We start from the raw sequence: 25,781 nt of genomic DNA on the forward strand, positions 1-25,781 counted from the left end.
GTACTACAGTTTGTTTGACAAAATATCTCAGCATGCATTCCCGAAGAAAATACATTTATTAGGGCCTCAACATCCCAATATATCACTTTCCCTCGTCACTCAGTGATGGAGCCTGTCAACCAATCATCAACAGGCCTGTAAAGCTGTCAGTCACTGCTAAACAGCTCGCAGCAATTTGTAGAGTGTAAAGCGTCAAAAAGATAACACCTGCCAGAAGCTGAGATCAGAAGGGAAATTTAGGTTAGACATTACTGGCAAAAATTCAAGGTATGATTTATGGTTTCTATGACTGAAATAATTGAACGTCAGGAAAACAAGCAATTATAGCAAAAGCAACCTCTTTATCAAAATGGAAATCTCAAAGACGTGATACACGATATGTGTCCTTACATTGTGTGTGTGTGTGTGTGTGACGCAGAGTTTTGGGTCAGTGGACAAGTTTATTGTTAGGTTAAATTGCCGTAAAGTCTCCAAAAGTGTCCTAAGAAGTGTCTGTGTGTAATTGTGTGTTTAAATTACGTATATATCTGTCAGAGGATCTCATTTGGCAAAGCCACACACCTCAACCAGGGACCGTGTGTGTTTGATAGAAATGTCCCAGCTTGTGTGTTTGTGCAGTGAGGTTATATAGTGCACTCTGTATGATGTGGCTTTCAGTAGTAGATGGAAATAATTTGTTCTCCTGTTTCCCTGTGGAGATGTTTTATGGCAGCAGAGCTACAGAGAGAGATGCAGGGCTGACTCTATGCTCAGTTTATTGCAGTGTGTGTCGGTGCAGGATTGCAGGCAAGGACAGAAGGAGACTGCAGCGGGCAGCAAACTTGTACAGAATAATACACACAAAGACCATACACTAGTGTAGGGGCTTGTATTTAGATATGTACTATAAATATCCCCCTGTATATCTGCATTAGGTCATCACTTTCTCCTTGATGTGTATATTGCTTTTGAATGCAATTTCTCTATAGGTGGATATTGACGGTAAAGATGGGGCGGTTCCTGTTTAAAAGGAAAAAATAACTTATATTACATAATGTGCAACTTCTGTGTATTTAAATTCTGTGTCATGTTTTCCAGGATTTTCTACGTGTCTCATGACTCCCAGGACTTAAAGATCTTCAGCTACATAGCAAGAGATGGTTCCAATAATTCCTTCAGATGTAATGTCTTCAAATCAAAGAAGAAGGTACTACAAAACACACAGCTAATTACAGCTCTACACTATGAAAGTTAAAGCAATATATAGTTTGTTTTCTTGCCAAGAGTTAAATGACCAAATTGATCTGGTACTTACTAAGAGTAACACCACTCTTAAAGCTGTCCATTAAATGTCAGCCAACAGGTTATTAGCTAAGCATAAAAGATGGAAGTTGGGGCTAACAGCTAGCCTGGGTCTGTCTGAAGGTAAAACAAATTCTCTTACCAGCATTTCCTAAGCTCACAAATGAACAGAGCCACGCTAGCCATCTCTTCCTGCTTCCAGTCGTTATGCTAAGCTTAGCTAACTATCCGCTTGCTGTAGCTTTATATTTATTGGATGAACATGAGTGGTATCGGTTCTCTCATTTAACTTTGTAAAAAGAAATAACTATTCCTGATGCAGAAGTGTTAAACATTAAATAACACTTTCTGGGTGAATCGGTTTCATGCAGAACTACACCGCTGCTTGTATGTGTTGTCTCCCTAGAGTTTTCCCTTTATAATAAATGGAAATGATTATACATGGAGAAACCCATCATAGAGAAAAAAAAGAGATGGCAATTTAGCAGCTGCAGCAGCGTCAGTAGAGCGTAATCTAACGCTGCCACGAGACATGTTTCTCATGGCTGCATCAGATTACTTAGATTGCTTTTTTCGTCACGGAAAAAAAACCTGTGCACTTTTTCCTCTTATCACCCACTTTGCTGCTGTCATTGCTCCTCGGTGTCAATCCCCCGGGCTGAATACAGCAGGTGTTAAGTACACTGTGTGATGGTCCACATGCAGACTCGTAATCTCTGCTTTACAATATTTTTTATCTTTTGATTTAAACAATTTATTTCATCATTATTACGGCTCATTAATACATGTTCAGTATACATTTTTTTTATCTTAAATTCAATTTCTGGTGGCTTAGGTAATATCCGGTGGTTCTACGGGTCTGTAGCGTGCAGTGAATACAGAATACGATCAACCGAGGACAAGGAATACAGCTGCAAATTTCAGACGAGCATCTTTATACCTTTCCTCGTTCTATAAACAGTGTTTTGTGTGTGTTGTTGCTGGTTACGGCTGTCTAGGTTCAAATGTCTGGTATTATCAGACAGCTGTAATGAGAATTTGCTCCACATAAGTGATTGAATTAGTGATTTCATTAGTCTCGCACTGAGAGCGTACAGTCCATACCACAGCAGGTGATTTCACTGATTAACTCATCTCCAAGCAGACAGGAGGAACTGATTGGTGGAATTGCTTGCTGTGGTGTTTGGCGGAGTATGGAGCCTCATACACTTAATTCTTCTGCCCTAAACAAAGATTTTTTTTTACCAAACTGTCCACTTTTTCATTCTCTCTCCCTCCTCTCTTTTCCCTGTCAGACACAGGCCATGCGTATTGTGCGGACGGTGGGCCAGGCCTTTGAAGTGTGCCATAAGCTCAGTCTGCAGCATGCTGAGCAGGATGCAGACGGACAGGCGGACGGAGAGAGTGACAAGTCCACGGGGGAGGAGTCCAGCAGTGGTGAGGCCTACCTGACAGGATTTACTTTGCTATACCACGCAGTGTTTGAAGAGTACATTCAAACACACGTAGAAAAAAGCACATTTTGGGTTATTATCTACGTAAATTAAGTTAAAAGTTAATGATGAAACAACATATTAAAATAAAGGTATTCCAAAGTAACAGATCCTGAAAGGCTTTGATAAAACTGAATTGGTTCTGTGGTTTGTTTGCATATTACATATTGAGTCAGATTCTGTTTGTACAGTTTAGTTTCCTTTCGCAATGTGCAAACACCTCCTGCGTGTCTGGGCCATCCAACTGTTAAAGAGCAAATCCACTCTTTTGTGGGCGTGTGGCAAACTTTTCTCGCTGGGCTTTTAAAAGCTATTTTGTCCACATTCTTATTTAAGTGAATTGTGAACTATAACAGGGTTCCCCACGTGTCCTTGAAATCTTTGAAAGTTAAAATTAAGGTTTTTCATGTATGTGTCATGATAGAAGTTGAACGCTGTTGTCGGTGAACTTCTAAAAAGCTCTGTGTCGCAAACTATACCCATTACAGTTTATCAGATGTAAAAAGTTTATTTTTTGATATTTTACTATTTTAAGTTTAAGTTTAATCCACAGAGCAACAAGCTAGTATATTAAATCGCACATTTTGCTTTAACGTCTGGTCTGACCAGGGGTATTCTTGAAACGTGGTGTTTATGGGCCCATTTTGGTAACACATGAACCATATTTCCCCTGGCTGATGCTTGCCCAGTTAGTTTGATTACATGGCTATAAGGGGCCTAAAAACAAATATCAAACCTCACTAGCCCATTTATTCAGCACAGCTTTAAAACACAGATGTCTGGTCACGCTGAAATGTAAAAAGATTTGCGGGACATCACAAGGCTAACCTGGATTTGAGTGTTCTCTCAAGCCTCACGCTGCGATCATTTCAAGATACCCATGATAACAACTTGCACAACACTGGACAAGACAAGAGGCTGATAGCCAGTAGTGTTACCAGTAATGAGTGTAATCTGCACAGGGAATGAATATTTGTCTGGCACTGAGCTACAGTTGTGTGACATGCAGGGTGGGGGGGTAGATACTATACATAGAATTAATTTAGGGTTTAGTTATTTAAATGAACACTGGAAGATGGAATATATCAGAGCTATGAGAAAGATAATAAACAAATGTTTTTTTCTCCTCTAGATTCAAGCTTCAAATGAATTTTTTAAATAGGTCAACTTAAGTGCCCATGATAGCACATTCTTACCTAAACAAACAACACACAGCACACAATAGCGCACAGACCATAGACTGTTTATAAGCACAGACGTAAACCAGAGTGTATTCTGATTAGGGATTATTCCTTTGCAGATCGTAAACTGACGGGGGCAGAGCGAGGGGAGGAAGAGGAGGCCGACGGTAAACATGGAGGAAGCCGAGGAGGAGAAGAAACTTCAACTGGCACGTCGCTGTGTGAAAAGGCAGTCAGTGATATACTGCAGAGTCTGGCTGAACTCAACATGGTCAAACCAGGACAGACCATCATAGTAAGACACTGCATAACAAACACACACACACACACTTGTCTACATTCCTGCCCAGTATTCAAAATGTTAAGATGACAGGGGTTTTTAGAGGGACATTTTGCATTTTATTTCCTGTGGCAGTGGTGGACATAAAGCTAGCATCGCTGGGAGTTAAGCTGGAGTACTGATGTGATGCCCTGAGGCTTCAGAAGGATGATGCAATACCTTTTTCCTCCCTTTATCAGCAAGCCCACATGGCATTAGTTAAGAACTGATAGGATTAAAGCCGTCTTTTCCCTTTACAACAATTCAAATTCTGGAGGACCAATTGTGCTGCTAAGTTTTGTATTCCAATTAGAAGCTAGTTAGCCTAGTTGTTCCTATAATTTCAGAAAGTCTTCAATAGAGAGGACCCAGACATTGGCATAAACTCATCCTTGTAAACTCTTGTGTATTTTCTGAAAACATGAAACCATGTGGAAATAATCAATTTACGTCATTTAGAGCCATAACAAAGGAGTTTCCCCGGACAAACAATGGGAATTAGTGATTGGTCATTAGCAACAGACATTAGCGGGTCATTCACCTTTCTGTCTGGCTCATGATTGGTTGGCTGAACATGTAGCTGCTCTGTCAGAGAGAGACACAGCTGCTGTGAGCAAACCATGAGTTCATGAGTTTAACTGAGAAATACTGGGGACCGTCTTTAAAGTAATGATCGAAGGTCTGCCATTTTTGGAAAAAAGTCTCTTAATAGGGTCATAAAATAATGGGGCTAAATGTAGAGGCTAAGCTGCCAAGTTGGCAATACTAACCTTTGGAATTTATATAGTGTCCACCGTCCACACTGATACCACTTAAAATGAAATGTAATGCCAACTGCACTCCCATACAATCATATTATTGATATATTTGTGTCTAATGCTAGGTATCTTGTTCACAAATCAATCCATAGCCAGTTCCCTATTGCTCCAGAAGTGCTAACTTTTGGAGATTACAGTTTTGACCAATAAGTACACAAACAACTTTAATTTCTCTTCACCTTTCAGTGTTCAAGAGTCTCAGTGTCTGTTAATAGGTGTTTCCCCTCTTGTTTTTGTGTTCCTTGGTATGGCCATTTGGCAGCTAAACACTTACATCAGCAGCATGTAAGGGAAGCTTCACATCCATAAACTCACATCATGAACAACACTTTCTTATGACAGGCTGTTTTCATCACAGTCTTTTTGAAGCCTCCCATTTGTCACTGACACCTTCTGCAGGGCCGAGGAAGCATCAGCACCCATAGTTTAATCATTACAGCTTCCTTTGCTCCAGAAAGCTACAGGACATTGCCTCTGCTATGATTCATTGCTTTGGCTTTAGCTGTGTTTTGATGCTATTATCTAGAGATTGTTCTGCCAAATGGCTCATTGAACTTAGGAAATACAGTATAGTGCTTCTTTGTCATCGACTGCAGTACCTGTCCGTTTCCTTGGCTGCAGCTCTCTTAAGTTGGCAGCAAATGCAGTCGGTATGAAATATCCTGGTTGAGGCAAAAATACAACATTTTTGTGTCCTTGTGTTTGATATTTGGCAGACTTTTAAATCCTTGTGTAGTTAGTATCTGGCGATTACCTTTTGAGACTTTTTTTAACAGTGATCGGAGGAGAGGATGCAAACGTGCAGGCTTTGGTGTGTCACAATGAAGTGTTTCTTTGGGATTTGCCAAAAGAGCCAGTGTAGGAGAAACAGCTGTAACTTTGCTGCTAAAACACAGACGGAGAGAGAGAGACAGTGTAGTTTGAGTGGGAACCTACAAACTCCTGCTAGCTGTGAAAGGGGGAGACCTAATCCCCAAAACCCCACACTGTTCCCTTTGATTTCTGAGAAACGCCACCGTAATCCCATTGAGGGGTTTCTCGAACATCTGCTCTATGGAGATAAGCAAAGGAGCGAGGGAACGTGAGAAAGGGAAAGAAAGAAAGGGGGGGGAGAGGAAGCTGCAATGAGGCATCAGGATTCTGGGAAAAAAATAAAATGTAATTTTAATTTCATTGAGCCTCAACTGACATCTTTAAATGTCTTGTGTTGTATGACCAACAGTCTAAAATACAAAGATGGTTCATTTTCACTATTGAGAAGCTGAATCCTGTAAATGTTTCTCAATTTTTGTTTAGATAAATAATTTAATTGATCGTTGAATCATTGTCAAATAAATGTCTGACAATCGGCCTGTTCCTTTTATCAACTTTGATTTTCAGCACAAGTACTTTTAGCTGCTAGGTCTCAGTATCGGTCAGGGTGACTGCTTGTTACTTTGACTTTTATATACTGTATGTACGTATATGCAATGTTTGCATCTAGCAGCAATCATAGATATTGAAACGCACATTGTACTTAAACGATTTAAAACAAAATATATTGCCAAATTTACATCAACATTTGTAACATTTATTACATTAGCCTAACTGCGGGCAAGTTGATGATATGCTCAGGATGAATCCCCTCACACCAAGATGCACTCTGTTCTGCACTTTACAGTGTGCTACGTCGCCCACTAGTGGTGTGATTTGGACATTACAATATACCTGCACCAAAAAAAAAGCAGTAGCAGTTTAGGCAGTTACACAGACAGAAGGAGACAGAGATACATAGAGAGAAAGAGAGTATAAAGTGAGATAATAAGGTAACTACTAGAGAATATTCCAGTTCTGGTGAGTAGCTACATATCCAGGGGGCTCCAGATCAATGGATCACAGTCCTGGTCTCAGGGACTCAGAAGACTGGGAGGTTTCTATCCTACTGGTTCATTAATTGTATTCATCTGCAGTCAAAGGTCTAAAAATAGTTCCTATTATGTAGCGATGATGAAACACTGGCAGCACTGTTGGTGCCCAGGGCCAACATCAGAGTCTATTGTGTCTTTGATGTTTTTTCTGGTCTCAGTCTGTGTTTGTGTCAGGGAATACCATTGTTTCAGCTTGAAGTATTTTGTTTTTACTAGGGTTTTCTTTCCATTGATTATTTTTTCTGTGTGTGTGTGTGTGTGTGTGTCTGTGTGTCTGTGTGTCTGTTTAAGGACCTTGATCGAAGGTCCCTCTACACTGTGACACCCCAGGGCCTAACTCCCAGCAGCCCTTGCTCTCGATCTCTCACTCCTCTGGCATCGCAGCACTACCTGCAGCTTCTCCAGCAGCAGCTACAGCAGCAGCAGCAGCAAACACAGGTGGCCGTGGCACAGGTGAGAAACACACACAAAACAACCAAACACACACAGTGGTCAGTTGGGTAAAATACAGCACCATTGGCTGAAAGCAACATAACTAAACTGTGAAATATTTTTGAAACCTCTATTGTATTTAAAACCTACTCTACCGCCACAGACTTAGGGTTGTAACTAACATTTATTTCCATTATCGTTTAAAGATGGAGTTTGGATTCTGGAGACTGCTTATTGTCAAAAAAGTTTTTGTCAAAATCAGTGAATATTTCCTCACGTACTGTGTGCACTGAAAAATCCATACATCCATACCAGTGTACAGAGCTTAGGCTGTGTATTAACACCAGATTTTTCTTCAGCGCACTCACAGTACAGACAGGTAGCGGATCATGATCTTCATCCTTGCAACCAGTTAATAGCTCACCCCATTAAGTTGTCATTTATTCACAGTGAAGACTAAGTAGAACCTGTGTGAGCCTCATCATGGCATTACCATGTTATATCTATTTGCTGTATGTATTTACTGATGCTCTACCACTAGAGGCCAGCACCAATACAGTAATGGAAGGACACTGCAGCATAGTGAAATACAAGCTATGCTGAAATATGAATGCACTCTTGTTACATAGCATCTCTAGAGATTCATCAAATCCCCTATTCATGATATCTGAGGAACTGCAACACATATGCATATTTACCAAAGTGTTTTGTGTCTGATTGCAATGCTATGTATTTACTGATGCTCTACCACCATCGACCTACAAATTAATGTTACACCTAAATAGCCATCCCTTCATTACTTTCAGTTACAGTCTTTGGTTTATTGATAAAGGCATGCATTATCATGAATCTGATTTTGTCAAGGCTGATGGAAGTTTCATTTTGCGAAAACAATATTGCCAGTCTTTTTTTCTATAGCAGTTTGCAATATTGTATGTTCAAACCCTAATTCAGTCAGGAATACTTTAGTCAAGAGAACATTTATTTATTTAGCAGAAATTACTTTGCATTAATTATGTTTAGCGGTATGGCTCTGATCTGGGATCTCCTCACCCTCCATGCGAACACGTGGAAAGGTTAAGGCGGAGAGAGCAATCCCTCTGCCTTCCATGAGCAACATGGAATCCTGAAGGTGGGGAGATCTGCAGCAAAGACCCCCTAGGGTTCAGAACAGAGGAAGCGTCAATGACAACAAAAAATGACAATGATAGAAAATTACATTGACATCTTGTTTGAAACAGTTCATCTTCACACACACAAACAAACACCTTTTCCTTTGTTTCTAACACAGGTGCAGCTGTTGAAGGATCAGATGGCAGCAGAGACGGCAGCTCGTATGGAGGCCCAGGCCCGCGTCCACCAGCTGCTGCTGCAGAACAGGGACCTGCTGCAGCACCTGGCCCTGCTTGTTCAGCAGCTCAAAGAACTGGAGGGCCGCTCCCCTAAAACTACAACACTACCAGGGCAGACACCACTACCGGAGCCTCTAACTAACGGACACAGTGAGTGACTAGGGGTGTAACCATACATCAATGTTATCGATATATCAATGGATTGGGGAAAGATCGAATCGTATTGATGAAACACCCAAACATTGATGCATTTATATTAGGGATGCACCGAATATTCGGCCACCGAAAAAGTTCGTCCGAAAATGGCAAAATAAGTCATTTTCGGTTTCGGCCCGAAACAGTTAAAAAGCCGAATAACATTACCGAAAATTGGCGAACTAAATGACACTGAGGAAATATGTTTTTAAAAGAGCTGCGCGCTTGTAAACCAGGAAATGGCAGTAAAGAGAGACGTAACCGTGTATGCGAGTCCACGTCTCTTTGTGAGCGCGCAGAAGGAGCAGTTTGGAGCGTGCATGAATTAAATGTCAGAGTCCAGTGTGGGAGCAACTGGATGAAACACGGCGCAGACAGTGCAATGCTTTATGCAGCATAAAGTTAAAACGCTCGTCCAAGACTGATGTTTAATCACCTTAGAAACACAAAAGCCTTGCGCGAGCGAAGCAGCGATTCACCCGGTGTAACTCTGTGACAGTGTGACAGTTGGTAACGGTGTCATTCACAGTGACACCTCGCCAGTGAGGGCCGCCGCGCAAAAAAAACTTTAGTTTGACAGCTAAAATGATAACGGGAGATATCCTGTCTGTTAGCGCTGTTGGGGGAAAAGGCTCCTACGGTCTGATTGCATTTCTCGAGCCTGAATACACAGCCATGTCGGCAAACTGACAGCGCGACTACATGTCCAGTGAGCCGCCTCCCCCCGTTAGTTTCAGTCTACAGACGAAAAAGTTACAATCACCTCCTAAGCATGGACATCGTTTAAAGCCTCTCATTGTTATGATCAGGGCTTTGATGCAAATTCTGAAGTCTGGACATTACGGTGGGAGCTGTGGTGCAGTTTTTTTTAGAGCAACTCAACCACTGCACTGCAAAAAATTAAGAAAGGCAATAAGTCGATCTTTTTGTAGATTCATCCTCATATAACTATAGGCCTAAGTCAAGGTAAAAATCAGTAAGTGGTTCACAAATTAATTCCTAGTAAAATATTAATTTTACTCTTAGATTTGAAGGTTTTACTGTTTATTTATTTATTTAGGGTTGCTTTTTAGTTGTAGGCTATGTTTGAGGAGAACATTTGGGAGTTCATGTAGCCTATGCAATGTTGAAATAATTGACTAAATAATAAACAAAACTGCAAAAGCCTCTTTCGGTTTCGGCCTTTCGGCCAACTGTTTAATTTTATTCGGTTTCGGTTTCGGCCAAGAATTTTCATTTCGGTGCATCCCTAATTTATATATACGCTTTTATTTTGACAATCTCTCTGCACTCTGAGTGACTATATTTCCACTTAAATAATGGATTATCTTTCATTTAAGAATATGCAAGAGCTCAGAATTAAAATGGTAAAATCATTGTTGTATTTTGATCAAAGGTGTAATAGGTTTTGTTAAATGAGCATAGGATATGTCTCATATCGATCGCAAGATCTAATCGAATCAAAGACATATTGCGGCATACTTTGTGATATTGTATCGCTGTCCAATGAAACGCTGGTATCGTGATGAAACCAACGATATACACCCCTTTTAAGTGACTGGAGGTAACCTGGTGCAATCAGTGCAATCCCCCAGATAAACTCATGTCAGGTCAGGCTTCCCTCTGAGCTGCTGTCCTTGTTATACCCACTCCCCTGTTGGCATGGGGACGGTGTAGTCAGTCATGACACCAACCATGATCCCCTCACTGGCTTCCTGCCCACAAACATCCGCAGTCGTGTTTGATGGAGCAGAAGCACAGCTGCCGGGGCCTTAACCTCGCTCTGCAGGTGATAGCCAGTGCTTTTCCCTCTGCGCCACATGAGTATCCTGTAATTTAGCATTTCACTTTTAACTGTACTGACTGAGGGGGAAAGATATGTCCTCCTATAGATGTGAGCAACATCTCTTTAAATCAGTCGTGTTGCAAGGGAGTTTTTTTTAATGATGAAAATGTCTTGATCACATAATCAAAGGAGCCACGTAAGTCATGGATAATGAGGACTAATGGTGAGCCCTAGCTGATTTTAATGATAGACAGTGAGGAGGAAAGAGACGGAGTGATCCCATTTATTTTCTTGTCACATACAATATTTTAGAAGACCTTGATTCTAGTTGCATGCACTAACAGCATATTACATTGACAAGCCAAGGAGTCTAGCTATATTGAAGAAAGGCAGAGAAAGAGATTCCAGCTATATCTTTTGTAAAGGCAGAATGTATAGCTGTGTTGTTCTACATTTGATTTTACAGGTGTACTTAATAAAACAGCCACTACGTGTGCATAAATAAATGTATTTGCAGCAGCAGCTGTGTCCATTACAGAACAGAATGGGATTATTGATTTTGCTTTGAAATGATTGTTTGGATTTATATTTGGCCGATAATTAAAATGGAGGGCCGTGCATCGACCCAACATTGTATAAAGCACCACGCTCGCCCTGCAACACAATGTACGTAAACAACACACAGTAGCATCTCTTTACTAAACGAACAGCAGATTGTATAATCACAGTGGATTTAAAACCATTCTGTCAGCATTATCTTGTACACACACACATTTCTCCCAGCGGAGGGATTTTTGGAGGAGGGATGTATTTACAGTAGCTGAAAAATCAGTCGGTCTTGCCAAAATAATGATGAATAACCCACAAACACACACCCACAAACGCTCCAAAACTTGGCAGCGGTGTGCGAGTTGTATGTGCAGATTTTACGTGTGTGTTTTTGAAAATGACACATAATGATTCATGCTTGTATTAATCATGTTTGTCCCTCTGATAGCCCGACCGCATCTATAAGATTAGCCAGATTATCATTTCCTAAGTGCTGCCACGGGCCCAGTGCCAACTCCCCCTTTATGTAATGAGAGTCAGCACTTTTAGAAAAGATCTTTAGAATGAAAAGAAAAAAAGGCCAAAAAGTTGGCTGTGTGATGACATTTTGTTGATTTCAAGTCAAGTCAAATTTATTGTCTATTTCTGCAATATGTGCCAGACATACATATTCAAAAAACAAGATAAGTCATACAATAAATACAATCTAAATAGTGCAAAAAGTAAGGCAAAACCAAACGGTATAGAAAAGTTAAGAAATTGAAACTGTGCAATATGAATGACATTATTTGCAATATGTGCAATATACAGTCAACGAAAGGAATTGAATACATTCCATATACGGGCATAACAATGTGCAGACTATAACGATAGATGTAAAAGCACTGACTTTTCTTCTTTCGGTTCCAGATGATCAACAGTCGTCAATCAGCTCCTCAGCTTCTACATTAGCCAAGTCTCTGTCTCTGAATCTGAAGAATCACTACAGCCAGACCCTGGATCAGCTCATCACCTCCACGCCCGCATGGCCCGCGCTCCAAACCTCGGCCCTCTCCCCCAGCCAGGTGGACTGTGCTGAGTCCTACCTCAACCTGCTCAACCTGGAGAACAGCAGCAGCAGACCAGGGCCTGTCAATGGAGACCTGGAGCCCTTCATACGGGCCAATGGGAGGGCAGAGGACAAGGAGAGCTCCTCCAATGAGATCGTCCCGTTCACATTTAGGAACTCAGCCAACATGGATGACAAGTAAGACGACTATCCTCATTGTTTGTTACATAGAAAGAAAATATTATGTGTTAGCACTACACCAACACACAGACATAACACCTAGTCCATTGGCAGCATGCAATGGAAGCAGATGATTTTGCAATGAGCCGTTGTTCTTTCATGGAAACCTTTTTTAAAACATGAGCTAACTCACTACCAGAATGCCGAGGTACCTGCGATCAGTTCCTGTTTGAAACGTATCCATGCATGTAACAGGCAACTATCACTGTTTGTATTCAATGCTAAAGAAACCCCTTAAACTTGAAGATTTGTTTTGACTGTGTTGTGACTCAGGGAAGGAGTCAAAACACAGAAGGAGAGGGTAGTCTTTAACACTATTTCTTTGCTCTGAACAGTTGCCAGTTGTCCATATACAACGGTTAATTGTCAACAATATGTTATAACCTGTCAATAAGTGAGATTTTTGTTACCTTTGGACAGAGCCAGAGTTTCCAGTCTTTGTTCTTAGCTAAGTGGCGGCTGGCTTTTCATTTAATGGATGCTAGGGGTTAGGATCTCCAGTGGCGTTTTCTCCCGGAGGCCAAGGGAAGCCAGGCTTCCCTGTTTTTTAGGCTGTAGTTGTCATCCAATAAAGAAAGGGGCTGTGTTGCTGTCATTTCTTCCCCATTTTTCTCCTCTCATTGAGCATTTCACAATGCGCGAAACAGCACCCCTTTACAGTTACATTCTGAAGACGCGGCGAAACACGACACTGCACACTGTATGTCCGCGAGGAAGCCAGCCCGAGCTGGCATCCCTTAGTGAAAAAAAGAAAGAAGGATTGACCAATCAGGTGAGGCTATTGTCTTGACACTGCCCTCCTGTGATTGGTCAGGAGGGTGTCATGAGGGTGCCAAGGGAAGCCACTCGGCCCTTGGCTTCACACCAATCAAATTAAAGCATCATTATCAACGTCACTGAAATTTAACAACAATAACAATATCGGGAGATTAGCATGTTTGCATTGTTATCATATTAGCAAGAACAGTTATGGAGGGTGGAGATTTTGAGTATTTAGTAAAAAATTATTTTACCAAACTGCCAATTGAGGAGCCATTAAAAATCAAATCTGACGGCAGGCCAATGCGTGTGGAGAGAAAGAAAGTTTAATCTGTATTGGGCATTAAGCGGCTAGTTGTGCATTACGGTCGGGGTGGCGGGTGCATTGATAATAAAATGTATAATTTAATAATACGATTAGGAGGTGTGTGAGTGAGTGAGTGAGAGAGAGAGCGAACGAGCGGTGTCGGACAGATCACAGGCGTGTGTAAATCCTGGTAAAGTGACCAGGTGCTATAATAGCTCTTGTAGTTACATTAAATACAAGCTGCGACGTAGTCTACCCTTTTCTGTCCCCCACCTTCCAATAAACATGTAGATTAAAGGTGTTGTCTCACTTGGCTTCCTCAAAAAAAATCCCCACGCCACGCCACTGAGGATCTCCTCATCAAACTCTGCCAGATTCCCATATATCCCATATTTATGTCAGTTTTGTCTTTGAGCTAACCAGGCTACACATTGACATACACAGCCCATAGCTTTTAGTGTTATTAGTGGAGAACAGCTTAACTCAGCAGAAAAACAGTCCTTGGGCTAATGAAAGTGTGACTGTATCCATGGGATTACAGAACACACAGAGAAAGAGAGAGAGAAAACAAAGAGGGGATCAGAGAAGCTTGTGAGACAATGAGATTTTAAGAGAAACACAAAAACTTCATCAGCTTTTACTCCGTCCCAGTGCTTCTGTTTCATGGAATTACTCATTTTGAGAAGCCATTGTAAATGGAGTAATTTTTTGGGGGGATCATTTATAATGAATGCGTTTTGCTTTTCAAGGATATTTGAAGTTCCATTTCTCGCCGTCTCACACTGAGTTTATCTCCTGGTGTTTTTCCGACCCTACTTTTGACTTAATGCTTTGGCCTTCAGCTCAGCAATACACAAGCAGCCCTAACCTTTAATTTATATATGAAGCCACAGCATGTAATTACTTTTTAATAAGATTTTAATCTCCTTAAACCCATCACAAAGACCAGTTAAAAAACAAGAAAAATCATACATTAGTGCTACTTTAGAGCCCTCAAGCAGGACAAACTCTCTCACTAAATGGTCTATCATCTTGTTTTATATCTATATCGCTCTCTAAAAGAGATGATCTCAAATCTGACAAGGAGAAAAATAAGGCGTTGAAACTGACTGTGTTGTGTTGTAGTGTTTATTTGGCCTGCTTGTGTGTGTGTGTCTGAGGCTGCAGCGTACCTCCTTACAGCCAGACTCCCATGCTGTGGTTTCCTGCAGCAAAGACTCTCAGCCAATCCCACCTCTCCTCCCTTCACAAGATGAAACTCTACCCCACTACACATGTTGGAATTTTATTTATTTATTTATTTATTTTTAGCATGAGCACAATCCTCAATGGGGGAAAAAAATAAAAAGAGAACACAAAAGGGATCTTTGCCGAAGAGAGGCATCTTGTTACTGTTACATTTCCATCTGAATATTGGTCTCATCTGGGAGTGCTTTGTGGGCCAAGCTGAAAAAAACTAAAACATTTTCCTTTTATTTATACTACTTATGTAACAACCAGCATCTCCTTTCTGTCTGCCTCTCTTCCCGCTGTGCTTCTCTGTCCCACCACATTATCAATTCTCTGTCTGAAAGGCTTAGAGAAAAAAAGATATGCAGCAGCTTTAGAAAAAATTCATAAAATGTCCTGGGTGGTACATTTCTAAAGTGGCTTTCCCCGTCTCTCAGCAGTCCTCCCTCTCATTTATCCACTTCTGTTTTGTTTGCCTCCACTCTAAATGGCAATCTTAAAATGTGATGCTGGGCTTCTACACACTTGGCATATAAAAATATTTCCAGGTCAGGTTAGTATTGCACAGAAGAAGAAAAACAATCATTATTTTACTCCTCAACAGAAAGTCTGCAATGAAAGAAGATATGAAAACAACTGTGACCTTTCTCTATTTAGAATTTGAGTCAGCGATTTCTGGAGAATGCTTGTTGACAAAGAAAAAAACTTTTTGCCAAAATCAGTGAATATCTCCTCCTGACAGAGCCTAGGCTGTGTGTTTCAGCGCGCACACAATACGTACAGGTAGCAGGTTGTGAGGAGATATTCACTGATTTTGACAAAAAGCATGCACCAGAATCACTGACTCCACCTTTTAAGCAGTTTTTGTCACTTCACTACACTCAACAAAAATATAAACGCAACACTTTTGTTTTTGCTCCCATTTTTCATGAGATGGACTTAAAGATCTAAAATTCATTCCAGATACACAATTGTACCATTTCTCTCAAACAATGTTCACAAATCTGTCTAAATGTGTGATAGTGAGCACTTCTGCTTTGCTGAGATAATCCATCCCACCTCACAGGTGTGCCACATCAAGATGCTGATCTGACATCATGATTAGTGCACAGGTGTGCCTTAGACTGTCCACAATAAAAGGCCACTCTGAAATGTGCATTTTTTTGCTTTATTGGGGGTCTGGGGACTCAGAACCAGTCAGTATCTGGTGTGACCACCATTTGCCTCATGCAGTGCAACACATCTTCTTCGCATAGAGTTTATCAGATTGTCAATTGTGGAATGTTGGTCCACTCCTCTTCAATGGCTGTGCAAAGTTGCTGGAGACGGCTTATGGTGGAGAAATGAACATTCAATGCACGAGCAACAGATCTGGTTGACATTCCTGCTGTCAGCATGCCAATTGCACGCTCCCTCAATGCTTGTGGCATCTGTGGCATTTTGCTGTGAGACAAAACTGCACATTTCAGGGTGGCCTTTTATTGTGGACAGTCTAAGGCACACCTATGCACTAATCATGATGTCAGATCAGCATCTTGATGTGGCACACCTGTGAGGTGGGATGGATTATCTCAGCAAAGCAGAAGTGCTCACTATCACACATTTAGACAGATTTGTGAACAATGTTTGAGAGAAATGGTACAATTGTGTATCTGGAATGAATTTTAGATCTTTATGTCCATCTCATGAAAAATGGGAGCAAAAACAAAAGTGTTGCGTTTATATTTTTGTTGAGTGTATATATTCCAATCTGATTAAAGCATAGGAATACAATCTTTGGAATACAAAACAAGGGTCGGAGAAATGAAAACTCCAGCTCCATTGTGTTTCCCCTACCCAGACTCCTTTGCAGTACCTTTGGCTCAGTCAGACTGCTGTACCCGCCACCCCCCTCCCCCACGGCACGGCACATTTTATTGCTTCCATTTGCCTTTGTTTTCTGGATTTCCCCGGCGAATCAATGTTTACCGCCTGAGTGGCCCTTATTTTATGTTCTGTGAAGAAGCAGACAGATATTACTCTTCAATCCTCTCTCACCATCTCTCCTCCTCCCTGTCTTAGCTGACCTCCCACCGGGGGGGTCCAGTGCTGACAGCCCTGAAGAGCTATAGAATCCATTCACTTCACATTATTAGTGCAATGCAGCTTTAAATCACACAGGCATTATCGCCCAACATGGACCGTAGTAAGCTGGCCCGCTGATTCTAGAACTATACGATTGCTGCAATATGGTCTACTGTATTGGCGTTGTTGGCCCATACCAAGACATTACAGTCAGTGAGTCACGCTTTAGACGGCACACAGAGAAAGTAAAGTAGCATCAAAACAGGATGTAATAGTGGAAAAACACACTTTGTGGGCATCGCATGGCGCTGTGGTATTTGCAACTTTTTGAGTCATCGACCTGTTTCTAAGACGCAAATGAAAACAAGATGGGGATTCAACAAAGCTAGCAGCTCATTAAGGCTTTGAGCTAAATGTAAATGTGAATGTCTGAACAAAATCAGTAGTAGTTGAGATATTTCAGTCTGGACTGACCAACCATCCCTAGAGCCACGCTGCTAAAAACTGCAGCATGCCCACACAGAGTAAAAAACAAACACATATGGCTACCAGCTTTATACAGTATGAACAGCCAACTATATATCATTCACAAGTGAGTCATGTTTTCCTCTGGCATGGTACAGTATGGACTTCACTCTCTCACACTCTTTCTCTCCGACAGTATTGTATGTTGCGTAATCAAATTTCCTGAACCTATCTGGTGATCTTCCATCGACTATCGCTCTCCGTTCTTTCTTTTCTTCCCCTCTTCACATCTTCCGCATCGTCTGCCGTTAATTGAATCGCAGCAATATGATCTGTGCCTAATGGATGGTGTTTCCAGGCATCTAGGTTCTGTCAGCTGCCTTACACACCCGATGTTCAGGGATAGAAAGATGTTTTTTTTCTTTTTTCGTCTGTGTTCTCAGACCCGTGTCGGCCTGTCAGTCACCCAATGATATTTGACAAGGTCCCCGTCAGGCAGTGTTGAGTTAGTTCAGTTTAATTGTTCAGTTTTGAAACCGCAGACACTTTGCTGTTTTCAACTATACTATACTCTATATATACTATACTCTTGCAGACTCCGAAGATCCTCCACCTACATGCTTCAACATCCCACACACCCATCGCTCTCACTCTGTTTGATGTGTGCTAATTTGTTTACAAAAGCAATGTTTTTGCAAAGACTCCCAATTCTGAGTTTAAACCACCTACTTGTTCTGTGTGTGTGTGTGTGTGTGTGTGTGTGTGTGTGTGTGTGTGTGTGTGTGTGTGTGTGTGTGTGTGTGTGTGTGCGCGTGTGCGTGTGCGCGTGTGTGTGTGTGTGTGTCAGTCAATCTAAAAGGCTTTTAAACTTCTTTTTAAAGACTTGACTGATGTCTCTACCTGTCAATTTGCAGAGCTTCCTCTAGTTGTTTTCTGAAATAACAAAGCTTTGCTTTTATTCCCATGCCATTCGCCTGATTGCCAGCTGTGTTCCTGTTTATTGATTTGTGAAGTAAATAGGCATGCTGTGCTTGTGAGTCATATGCTTTGGAGTGGAGTGGGGGATGTCGTTTTAAGTTTCCTCTATACATTGATTTTCATGTGACATTTAATTAGTCCAAGAATAAACATGCCTCAGCAGTGAATAGACACACGTCTCTAACACTTTAAAGTAAAGACTTGAAGGACCATCACAGTGGTTTGTTTCATCCACTAACTACAAACTATTCTCTGCTGATGAAATCATTTACTTTGAGATTTCTCTCTCACCATTCGGTTTTAGTGGGGGAAAAAACTTTCAGAGCGAGATAAGCCAATTTTAGGGAATGTTGTTGCAGTAGGTTCCATTCTATTACATATCATTTCGCTGATGTTTTTATCCAAAGGTGCATTCAACCATGACCATTTTGTAGAGATAATGCTGTAGAATGTGGGGAGTTTTTAAATCCATAGTTAAATAAAAGTTAAAGCGCATCCATGGCTTTGACTGGCATGACACTCATATCTTTCCGTCTTTCGCGGGCTGCATGATGTCATCATGAAGAAGGTGTTAGGGGCCGAATTCTGGTCACAGGAATATAAAAAAGTAAAATGGCCTCTTAACCTGCAACAAAATACACCTATGATTGAGCCATTAGATTGTCACTCTATCCTGGAGGATGGTCTGTTTCTATTTTGAGTAGCATTAAGGATTTAATTAAAAAAGAATTCAGAATTTGGAAAAAACATTGCAAAACCAAAACTTCTTCCCACTTCACAGCTACATTGCTGTTTTCACATTGGGGAGAAAGAGTTATGACTAAAAAATTTCATGAATAATTCCAGGCACTCGAGATTGGTTTCAGAAATATATAAAGTCCTTTAATTCATAAGGCAAGACACATTTAAAGCACACCAACTCGTGTCGGCTTGAGCCTTCTTCAGGGGGTAGTCTCACTTTAGCCACTTCTTTCTTGCATTACTGTCTTGTCGGATAACACCACTGGGTAATGTTCAAATCCTATACAGTATATTGTGGCTCTTGTTGGCTGAAACATGCTAAATCACTGTTGTGGTCACTTGAATTCACTAGTCCCCTCCCTCCTGTAGTCTAACTGTTGCCTCTCTTTGGTGCAGGTGCGAGGACCCTCTCCTGCTCTACCTCGTCCTCATCTAACCATCCCCTCATTTACTGTCACTCTACTCAAACAAACAAACAAACATAAAAACACAGCTCATGCATTCTATCGCCCCTGTCCCTCTGCACCAGCCTGCCTCTCCCTGGGAGCCCAGGGATCTCTCTCTCTCTGCCACTGCCTAAGCCCCCTTCCTCTTCCTCTTCCTCTTCTCTTCTCTACTCCTTCTCCTCCCTCTATGTGAGTATGACCCATGACTAGCAGCATGTGGAACCGCTGTGTCTGTGGCACAAAAAGCATGGGACTGGGCATGTGTTGGATGAAGAGTGTTTTCTGGTTTGTGTATAATGTAGGCATCGCCCATAGACTGTATATAAGGTCTCACCAGTGATTTCTCCGCTAATGACTTCCATAATAACCTCCGTTTACATGCGGATGTGGTCTTCTTGCAAATTCATAACCACATTAGCATTGAGGCAGCAGGCTATCAGTGAGTCACACATGTCTCATGCATGATAGTAGCGCTGCCTGTGTTTTCGCCACACTTTGTCGGGCCACAAGCAGTTGTTTTGTCTCGCATACTTTTCCCCAGAATAAAAGAAAATGTTCTTGTCGAGATCTGGTATTATGTTGTCAGCGGAGGTTCCACCTGAACAGTTAAGCTGTCAGAGCAGAAGCAGGAGAGAAGCACCTCTTGATGTACCTTTCTTACACCCACTGTGTGTGACAGTGGTGTTTGTGTTATATTAAAGTGTGTGTATGTGTGTGAGAGAGAGTGATAGTGTGTTTTTGCGGTGCATGTTTTGCTTTTCTGAGACTTTCCAAATCACCGTCTTCCAGATGGAGAAAGTAATAATCCCAGCCTCAGGCATCGTCAAACAGCAGAGGATCTCACACACTGTACATTTGCTTGTTTTACCAGCAGCCTGTCGAAGAGTAGCATAAGGAAATAAACCCTTTTAATTGTGTGGCTAGCAATTACTAAAAAAAATAGTCTTTAATAAATAAAAAGTTAATGAAATGCGACATCCATATGGAATAGAATAGTATTCTATTAACCAGGATAACAAACACTAAGCAAATAAAGATCACTTAACATAGAATTTCGAGGCCTTTTACATGAAAAACATTGCTTTCCAGCAGTTAAGTCTCTGGTGTCAGCTTTCCACCCGCAATTAAACGCACCGATTTAGCAGAAGTGAAATAATCAGTTTTTAAATGCATTACAGCAAAGACTAATCTTACTTGGAAGCAAAACCCCAATGAATTGTTCATTGTGGTGAATTAACTTCAGTATCACAAATCAAAATGACATTTCATATCTATCTCTGCAAGTAAATTTTTTCATTTCATACTGTAATCAGCGGCTGCCTGAAATGGTTCAGCAGAGGGAAACATTCAGATATTCTTCTTTGATAATGGTAATATGGAGAATACGTGATCCTTCATAAATGGTCCGAACTTAGACAAGCGCTAATAATCTCCTCTAGTGTGACATCTGGGTATAATGAGAACTGGTAGGAATGGAGTGGGCCATATCACAGATCCTTATAGCATGATAAACACCTACAGTTAGTAAGGGATATTATGCTGATAAGCTCAGTGTGGAAAAATGTTTTGACAGAAGATTGAGATTTTATAGCTCAAAATGACCTCATGTTGTAGTTTTATCACATACATGCTACAAGTTCTACAATATAGTTTGCATGACAAAGGAACTTTTAGTCGACATTGTCATGATCACAAACTTTACCAAAATTACTCATATTGATATGATATGAATCATCACTTAAAGTCAATTGAGTCAATGTTTATGTTAATTCTGCTGTCCTTGTTTGTTGTAAGCTGTGTGAAGCAACATCTGCCAATATAGCAGACAACAGCAGCTGCGATGCGTGGCAGGTAGGCCGAACGAAACAGGAACAAGATAAATGGAGAGGCAAAGGTGGTGTAATAAAGAAAGAGAAAATGGAAAGAAACGACAGAGTAGCGGGAGATAGGGCAGTGAGGTGGGGGAGTGTTGTCAATGTGTGACAGGAGAGAGGAATGCTGAGTCAAAGTTATGATAATGAGTCCGCCGAGGCGAAGAGGGCGGCCTGCTCCTTGATCCAGCTGCAAATCCATCTTCACAGCTTGGCAACACACACATTGAAAAAAAGAAAATCACAACAAGAAAACCGCAGTTGAATCAAGCTTTAAATTGGACTGTTAATCTTTAATAAGCCACAAAAAAGCTATTACCTCAGGGGAATACACAATACTAGATTTCGAGTTTCCGACGCTTAGAGTAGCCTCCAAAGTGCTCCTATTACTCATTGTCACATCAATAATGTAATTTCATGAACATCATCAAAAGTGACACACAGTTTTTCAGCATAGTCAATGAATGTTCAACTGATTTATTGTCAATCCATCCAATAGTTTTCAGAGCATTTTGCTTAAAACGTCAACCTTAGGCATTGGGTAATAGGAAAGTTTCATGTCACAATTATCGTAAATTCTCCAAATGGCTCTTAAACGTACTGGTTACTTCACTTTAAATGTTGTCAAATATTTGTTATTGAATCGCAAGACAGGACATGAATATATGGCTGCATGTTCATCATCGAAATGGAATTTCACCACGTCACCATATTGTAAATGTTTTTTTAAATCACAATTTGCAAAAAAAAAAAAAAAAAGTACACTCCCATCCATATTCAGCCCTATCTGAAAGTCGTGTGATCCACAAAGACAGTACATTGTCTGTACAACAGTTAATGGCAATTCATTCAATAGTTGTTGAGATATTTTGGTCTAGACCAAAGTGATCGACTGATCACATTGACATCCTTCAGGCAATTCTGCTACAGTGGCTCATCAAAAATTATGGTAGCGCTTGTAACATTGGAGTCATGGAGTTCAGCTTGACAGTTACCCCACCGGGCCATGTGTACATCATCATATATCAGCGGGGGAAAGAGGGGATACTTATCTCTGGAGATGGTTTCCTTGCATCATTACCACAAGCCTTTCGTTACTGTAGCTATCGCCACCAACCTCAGACTGGCTGGTTTATCTACCATCTTCTGTTACATAAGTTCATTACTGAGACCAGGATTCAAACACGGACCGGATTTCACAAGGGGGAACAAAGTTAGCTGCCGCCATTCTGATGTCAATGGGAGGAGTCGGGAAGGAAGCGCGGCTTGTTAACGAGTGTGTTTAAGGTCTCACTCTCAAAGAGAATGAGTGCAATGGTAGGCCTGTGCTGCTTGTGCGCTCCGGTGATTGCCCAGGATTTTCTGTGGTACAGTCAGGAGGAGACTGCAAAGCTATTTCTGGTGTGCGTATGAGGAGGGACAAAGCCTGCAGCTCTTTCCTCGCTTTCTTACCCCCACCCACTCTCTCTTTTAAAAAAAAATCTTTGGCTCTCTTTCTCTCCCTGTGTGCCTCTATGTTCTCAACGGGGAGCTGCGGGATGTAGATAAAGTCCCGCGACAGACCAAACCATATGGAGCTAGAGAGAAAGGGAGAGTTAGTGTCTAGAACAGTAACAGCCTGCTCAGGTTAATGGGGTATAATGTGACTGATGGAGAGGAAAACTGTCTTGAGGCTTATTCTCATACACCTGCTTGGTAGAGAGAGGATTTTGTGGAGACTAAATGAGCAAAATGAGCACAATGAAAATATTTTTCAACATATAAATGAAGCAAGGCATTTTAGTCAGACTTCATTAAAGGTGACTTATTATGCAAAATGCACTTTTTAATGTCATTTCATCATTTATATGGGTCCCCTGTATCTCAGACTCCCAAAGTATTTGAAATAATAATCCTCTCTCCCTTTCTCAACCTCCACCTTCTGAAAACCTGAGTTCAAAAACCCCATTCAGATTTATCTCACCTTATGATGTCATAAAGGGACAAGCCACGCCCTCTTTACCAATCTAACTCATAACCTGTGTTAAGCAAATCCCCAGATCCCCCTGACTTTTACTGGCAGTTAGATTCGGGGCCAACCAGAGCAGACTGGGCTTACAGAGACAGGCTCTAAAACAGAGTGTTTCAGACAGATGCCAAAAAGAGGAGATTAAGCAATGGCACTGTGAGAAATATAAAGGGTTTTTTCCGGACACTACACAATGAAATCAGTTTCTAGTCTAAATCAAAATAAAAAATTTGACCCAAAAATGAACATAATATGTGACTTTTAACCAGTCCCTCTCTGTCTGTCCCTGGCAGGTGTAAGCAGATGATCCCCAAACTGGACCCCCCTCCGCCTTTCTTTAACCGCAAGCGGGCCAGCCGGACCTTGTCTCCGGGGTCCGACTTCACCGTTGCGTCTGTGTGCGGAGAAGTCAGCGCTAACGACGGGGCCCCCAGCCGCAGCAGCAGCCTCTCCTTCCCGGACGTCACGCCAAACTCCATGTGTTCCGGAGACTTCCACTCGCTCTGCAACGGCGATGGCAGCTCCTGTTCCGCCAGCGAGGACTCGGGGGTCCGCTCTGAGACCAAGTCGCTGGTGTCTCCTCTGCGCGACGACGACGATGACCCGTTTGGGGACCGCGGGACCTTTCTGACGGCCTCCAGCGGCTGCGACAGTCCCCTGGAGGACAGGTGCCAAGCAGTTCTCTCTCCGGCCGAAGCTTACCCCAACATGGTCTCGCATTCGGACACCTGTGAGCACCCACCACTGCCCTTCTCCTCTCCTCTGAATGACACCTGCCTCCACATCAGTTTCTCCGAGGATGAGCTGCTAGAGAGCAACCAAGAAGATCCTAATGTCCCACTGAATAGTTAAGAGGATGGATGGATGAGCTGATTGGCCCCTTGGAGATCAGTCCAGACCCCTTCAACCAGCTGCTTTCAATGCCGTACCAACTGTAATAACCTCCTATGTTTGCACTGGGCTCCATTTCAGGACCTTTTTAATTATTCCGTCCAACTCGTGACACAGTCCAGACATATAGCAGATAACAGCTACTGAATAATAATCTTATCGTAATAAATTATTAGCAAATGGACAGATTTTAGTATTTTTGTAATGAAGTTAATGATTTAATTTTACTTTTTAGTGGCTAGAATGTTAAGCAGAATACATGTAGCAAATTCTTGCACTGGTAAGGTCACACGTAATTTACCGTAGAGTTGAAAGGCAATGAGGGAAAACACATTTTTATTTTTGCTAGTAGTCAATGTTCAAAAGATTATTTTGTATGATGCTTCGCTGTGGTGAGAACTATCATGTGAAAACCCATTTTGTGTTCAGATTTCACCGAGCGGTACACGACGATCTGTCAAATGTTGGTGATGTTGGGAAGAGCCTCGCCTTCTGTAAAGCACCTAACGGGATGAAAGGGTTGAAAGAAAAGAACAAGAAAGTCACATGAAGGAAAAAGAGGGGATAGAAGTGAGATTTCTTTGGTTAACACACATCCATATGTGGCTGTGTAGTCTGTTTATCTTATTGTTTTTATTATCAGGACTGAGTGGGTTTTAGAATGTGTTGTGCTTGTATTTTGGGTTATTAAGACTTGTAGGCCTTGAAGCGGCGCTGGAAATGATGTGAAAAATAGCTGAAAGAATGTTGTATTGTGTATCGAATCGATTGTGTAGATAGCATGGGTACAATCTTTCACAACAAAAACGGATTTCCACATTGAATTAAAAATATTTTAGTTTTGAAGAACGGCACAGAAAGAAAGCAAACCTTTAAAAAAAAGTCAACGCAGCAATAGCTAACAACCATTTAAAGCTTTGGATTGCACCTGTCTTAGTGGGTTGTCTTTTATAAAAATTAACCCTCTGACGCAATGAGAAGTTAAGAGGGGAATCACATTAGACAAAGACAGCTTGGCAGATGGATTTTGTTCTGCCTCTGTTCTGCGTGAAATCCTGAATAAATCACAAAGCTCTTTCATTTAGAGCTCTCAGGAAAAATGAAGCTGAGATTGTGTGTGTATATATTGTCTTTTTGTGAGTGTAGCTCCAACTAAACATTGAAAACATTGTTTTCACTTCATCAATAAAGGTACAACAATGATAAGATTAATGGTTAAGTAGATCTACAGAAGATAAGAATACCACAATCTTAGTCAATTAGTAGTGTCAGTTTTTATGCAAATTTCCACAAAATATACTGGTTCCAGCCTTTATCGTTGTGGCTTTTCTTACAGGTTAGGGCAATCAATCAGCGAATAATATGAACTGCAGAATAATTGATAGTGAAAATAATTATTTGACCATGCGTGTGGCAGGAT

The 25,781-nt window shown here is 41.3% G+C and overlaps 1 protein-coding gene across 1 annotated transcript in view; it reads left to right on the top strand.

The window, feature by feature from the left end:
- Positions 1-24,322, top strand: part of LOC307265015 (carboxyl-terminal PDZ ligand of neuronal nitric oxide synthase protein) — a gene marked incomplete at its 3' end in the record, with an annotated part of 45,262 nt that extends 20,940 nt beyond the window's left edge. Inside the window, exons 5-11 of the mRNA XM_080046585.1 lie at positions 1,078-1,186; positions 2,577-2,718; positions 4,075-4,250; positions 7,291-7,452; positions 8,723-8,933; positions 12,223-12,559; positions 23,764-24,322. Coding sequence (XP_079902711.1) covers positions 1,078-1,186; positions 2,577-2,718; positions 4,075-4,250; positions 7,291-7,452; positions 8,723-8,933; positions 12,223-12,559; positions 23,764-24,322 — 1,696 coding nt within the window. The remainder of the gene's footprint in view (positions 1-1,077; positions 1,187-2,576; positions 2,719-4,074; positions 4,251-7,290; positions 7,453-8,722; positions 8,934-12,222; positions 12,560-23,763) is intronic.
- Between the last annotated feature and the right edge of the window lie 1,459 nt (positions 24,323-25,781).

This window comes from Ammodytes marinus, assembly GCF_949987685.1.
Source record: "Ammodytes marinus genome assembly, chromosome: 18".
Classification (NCBI taxonomy): Eukaryota; Metazoa; Chordata; class Actinopteri; order Uranoscopiformes; family Ammodytidae; genus Ammodytes; species Ammodytes marinus.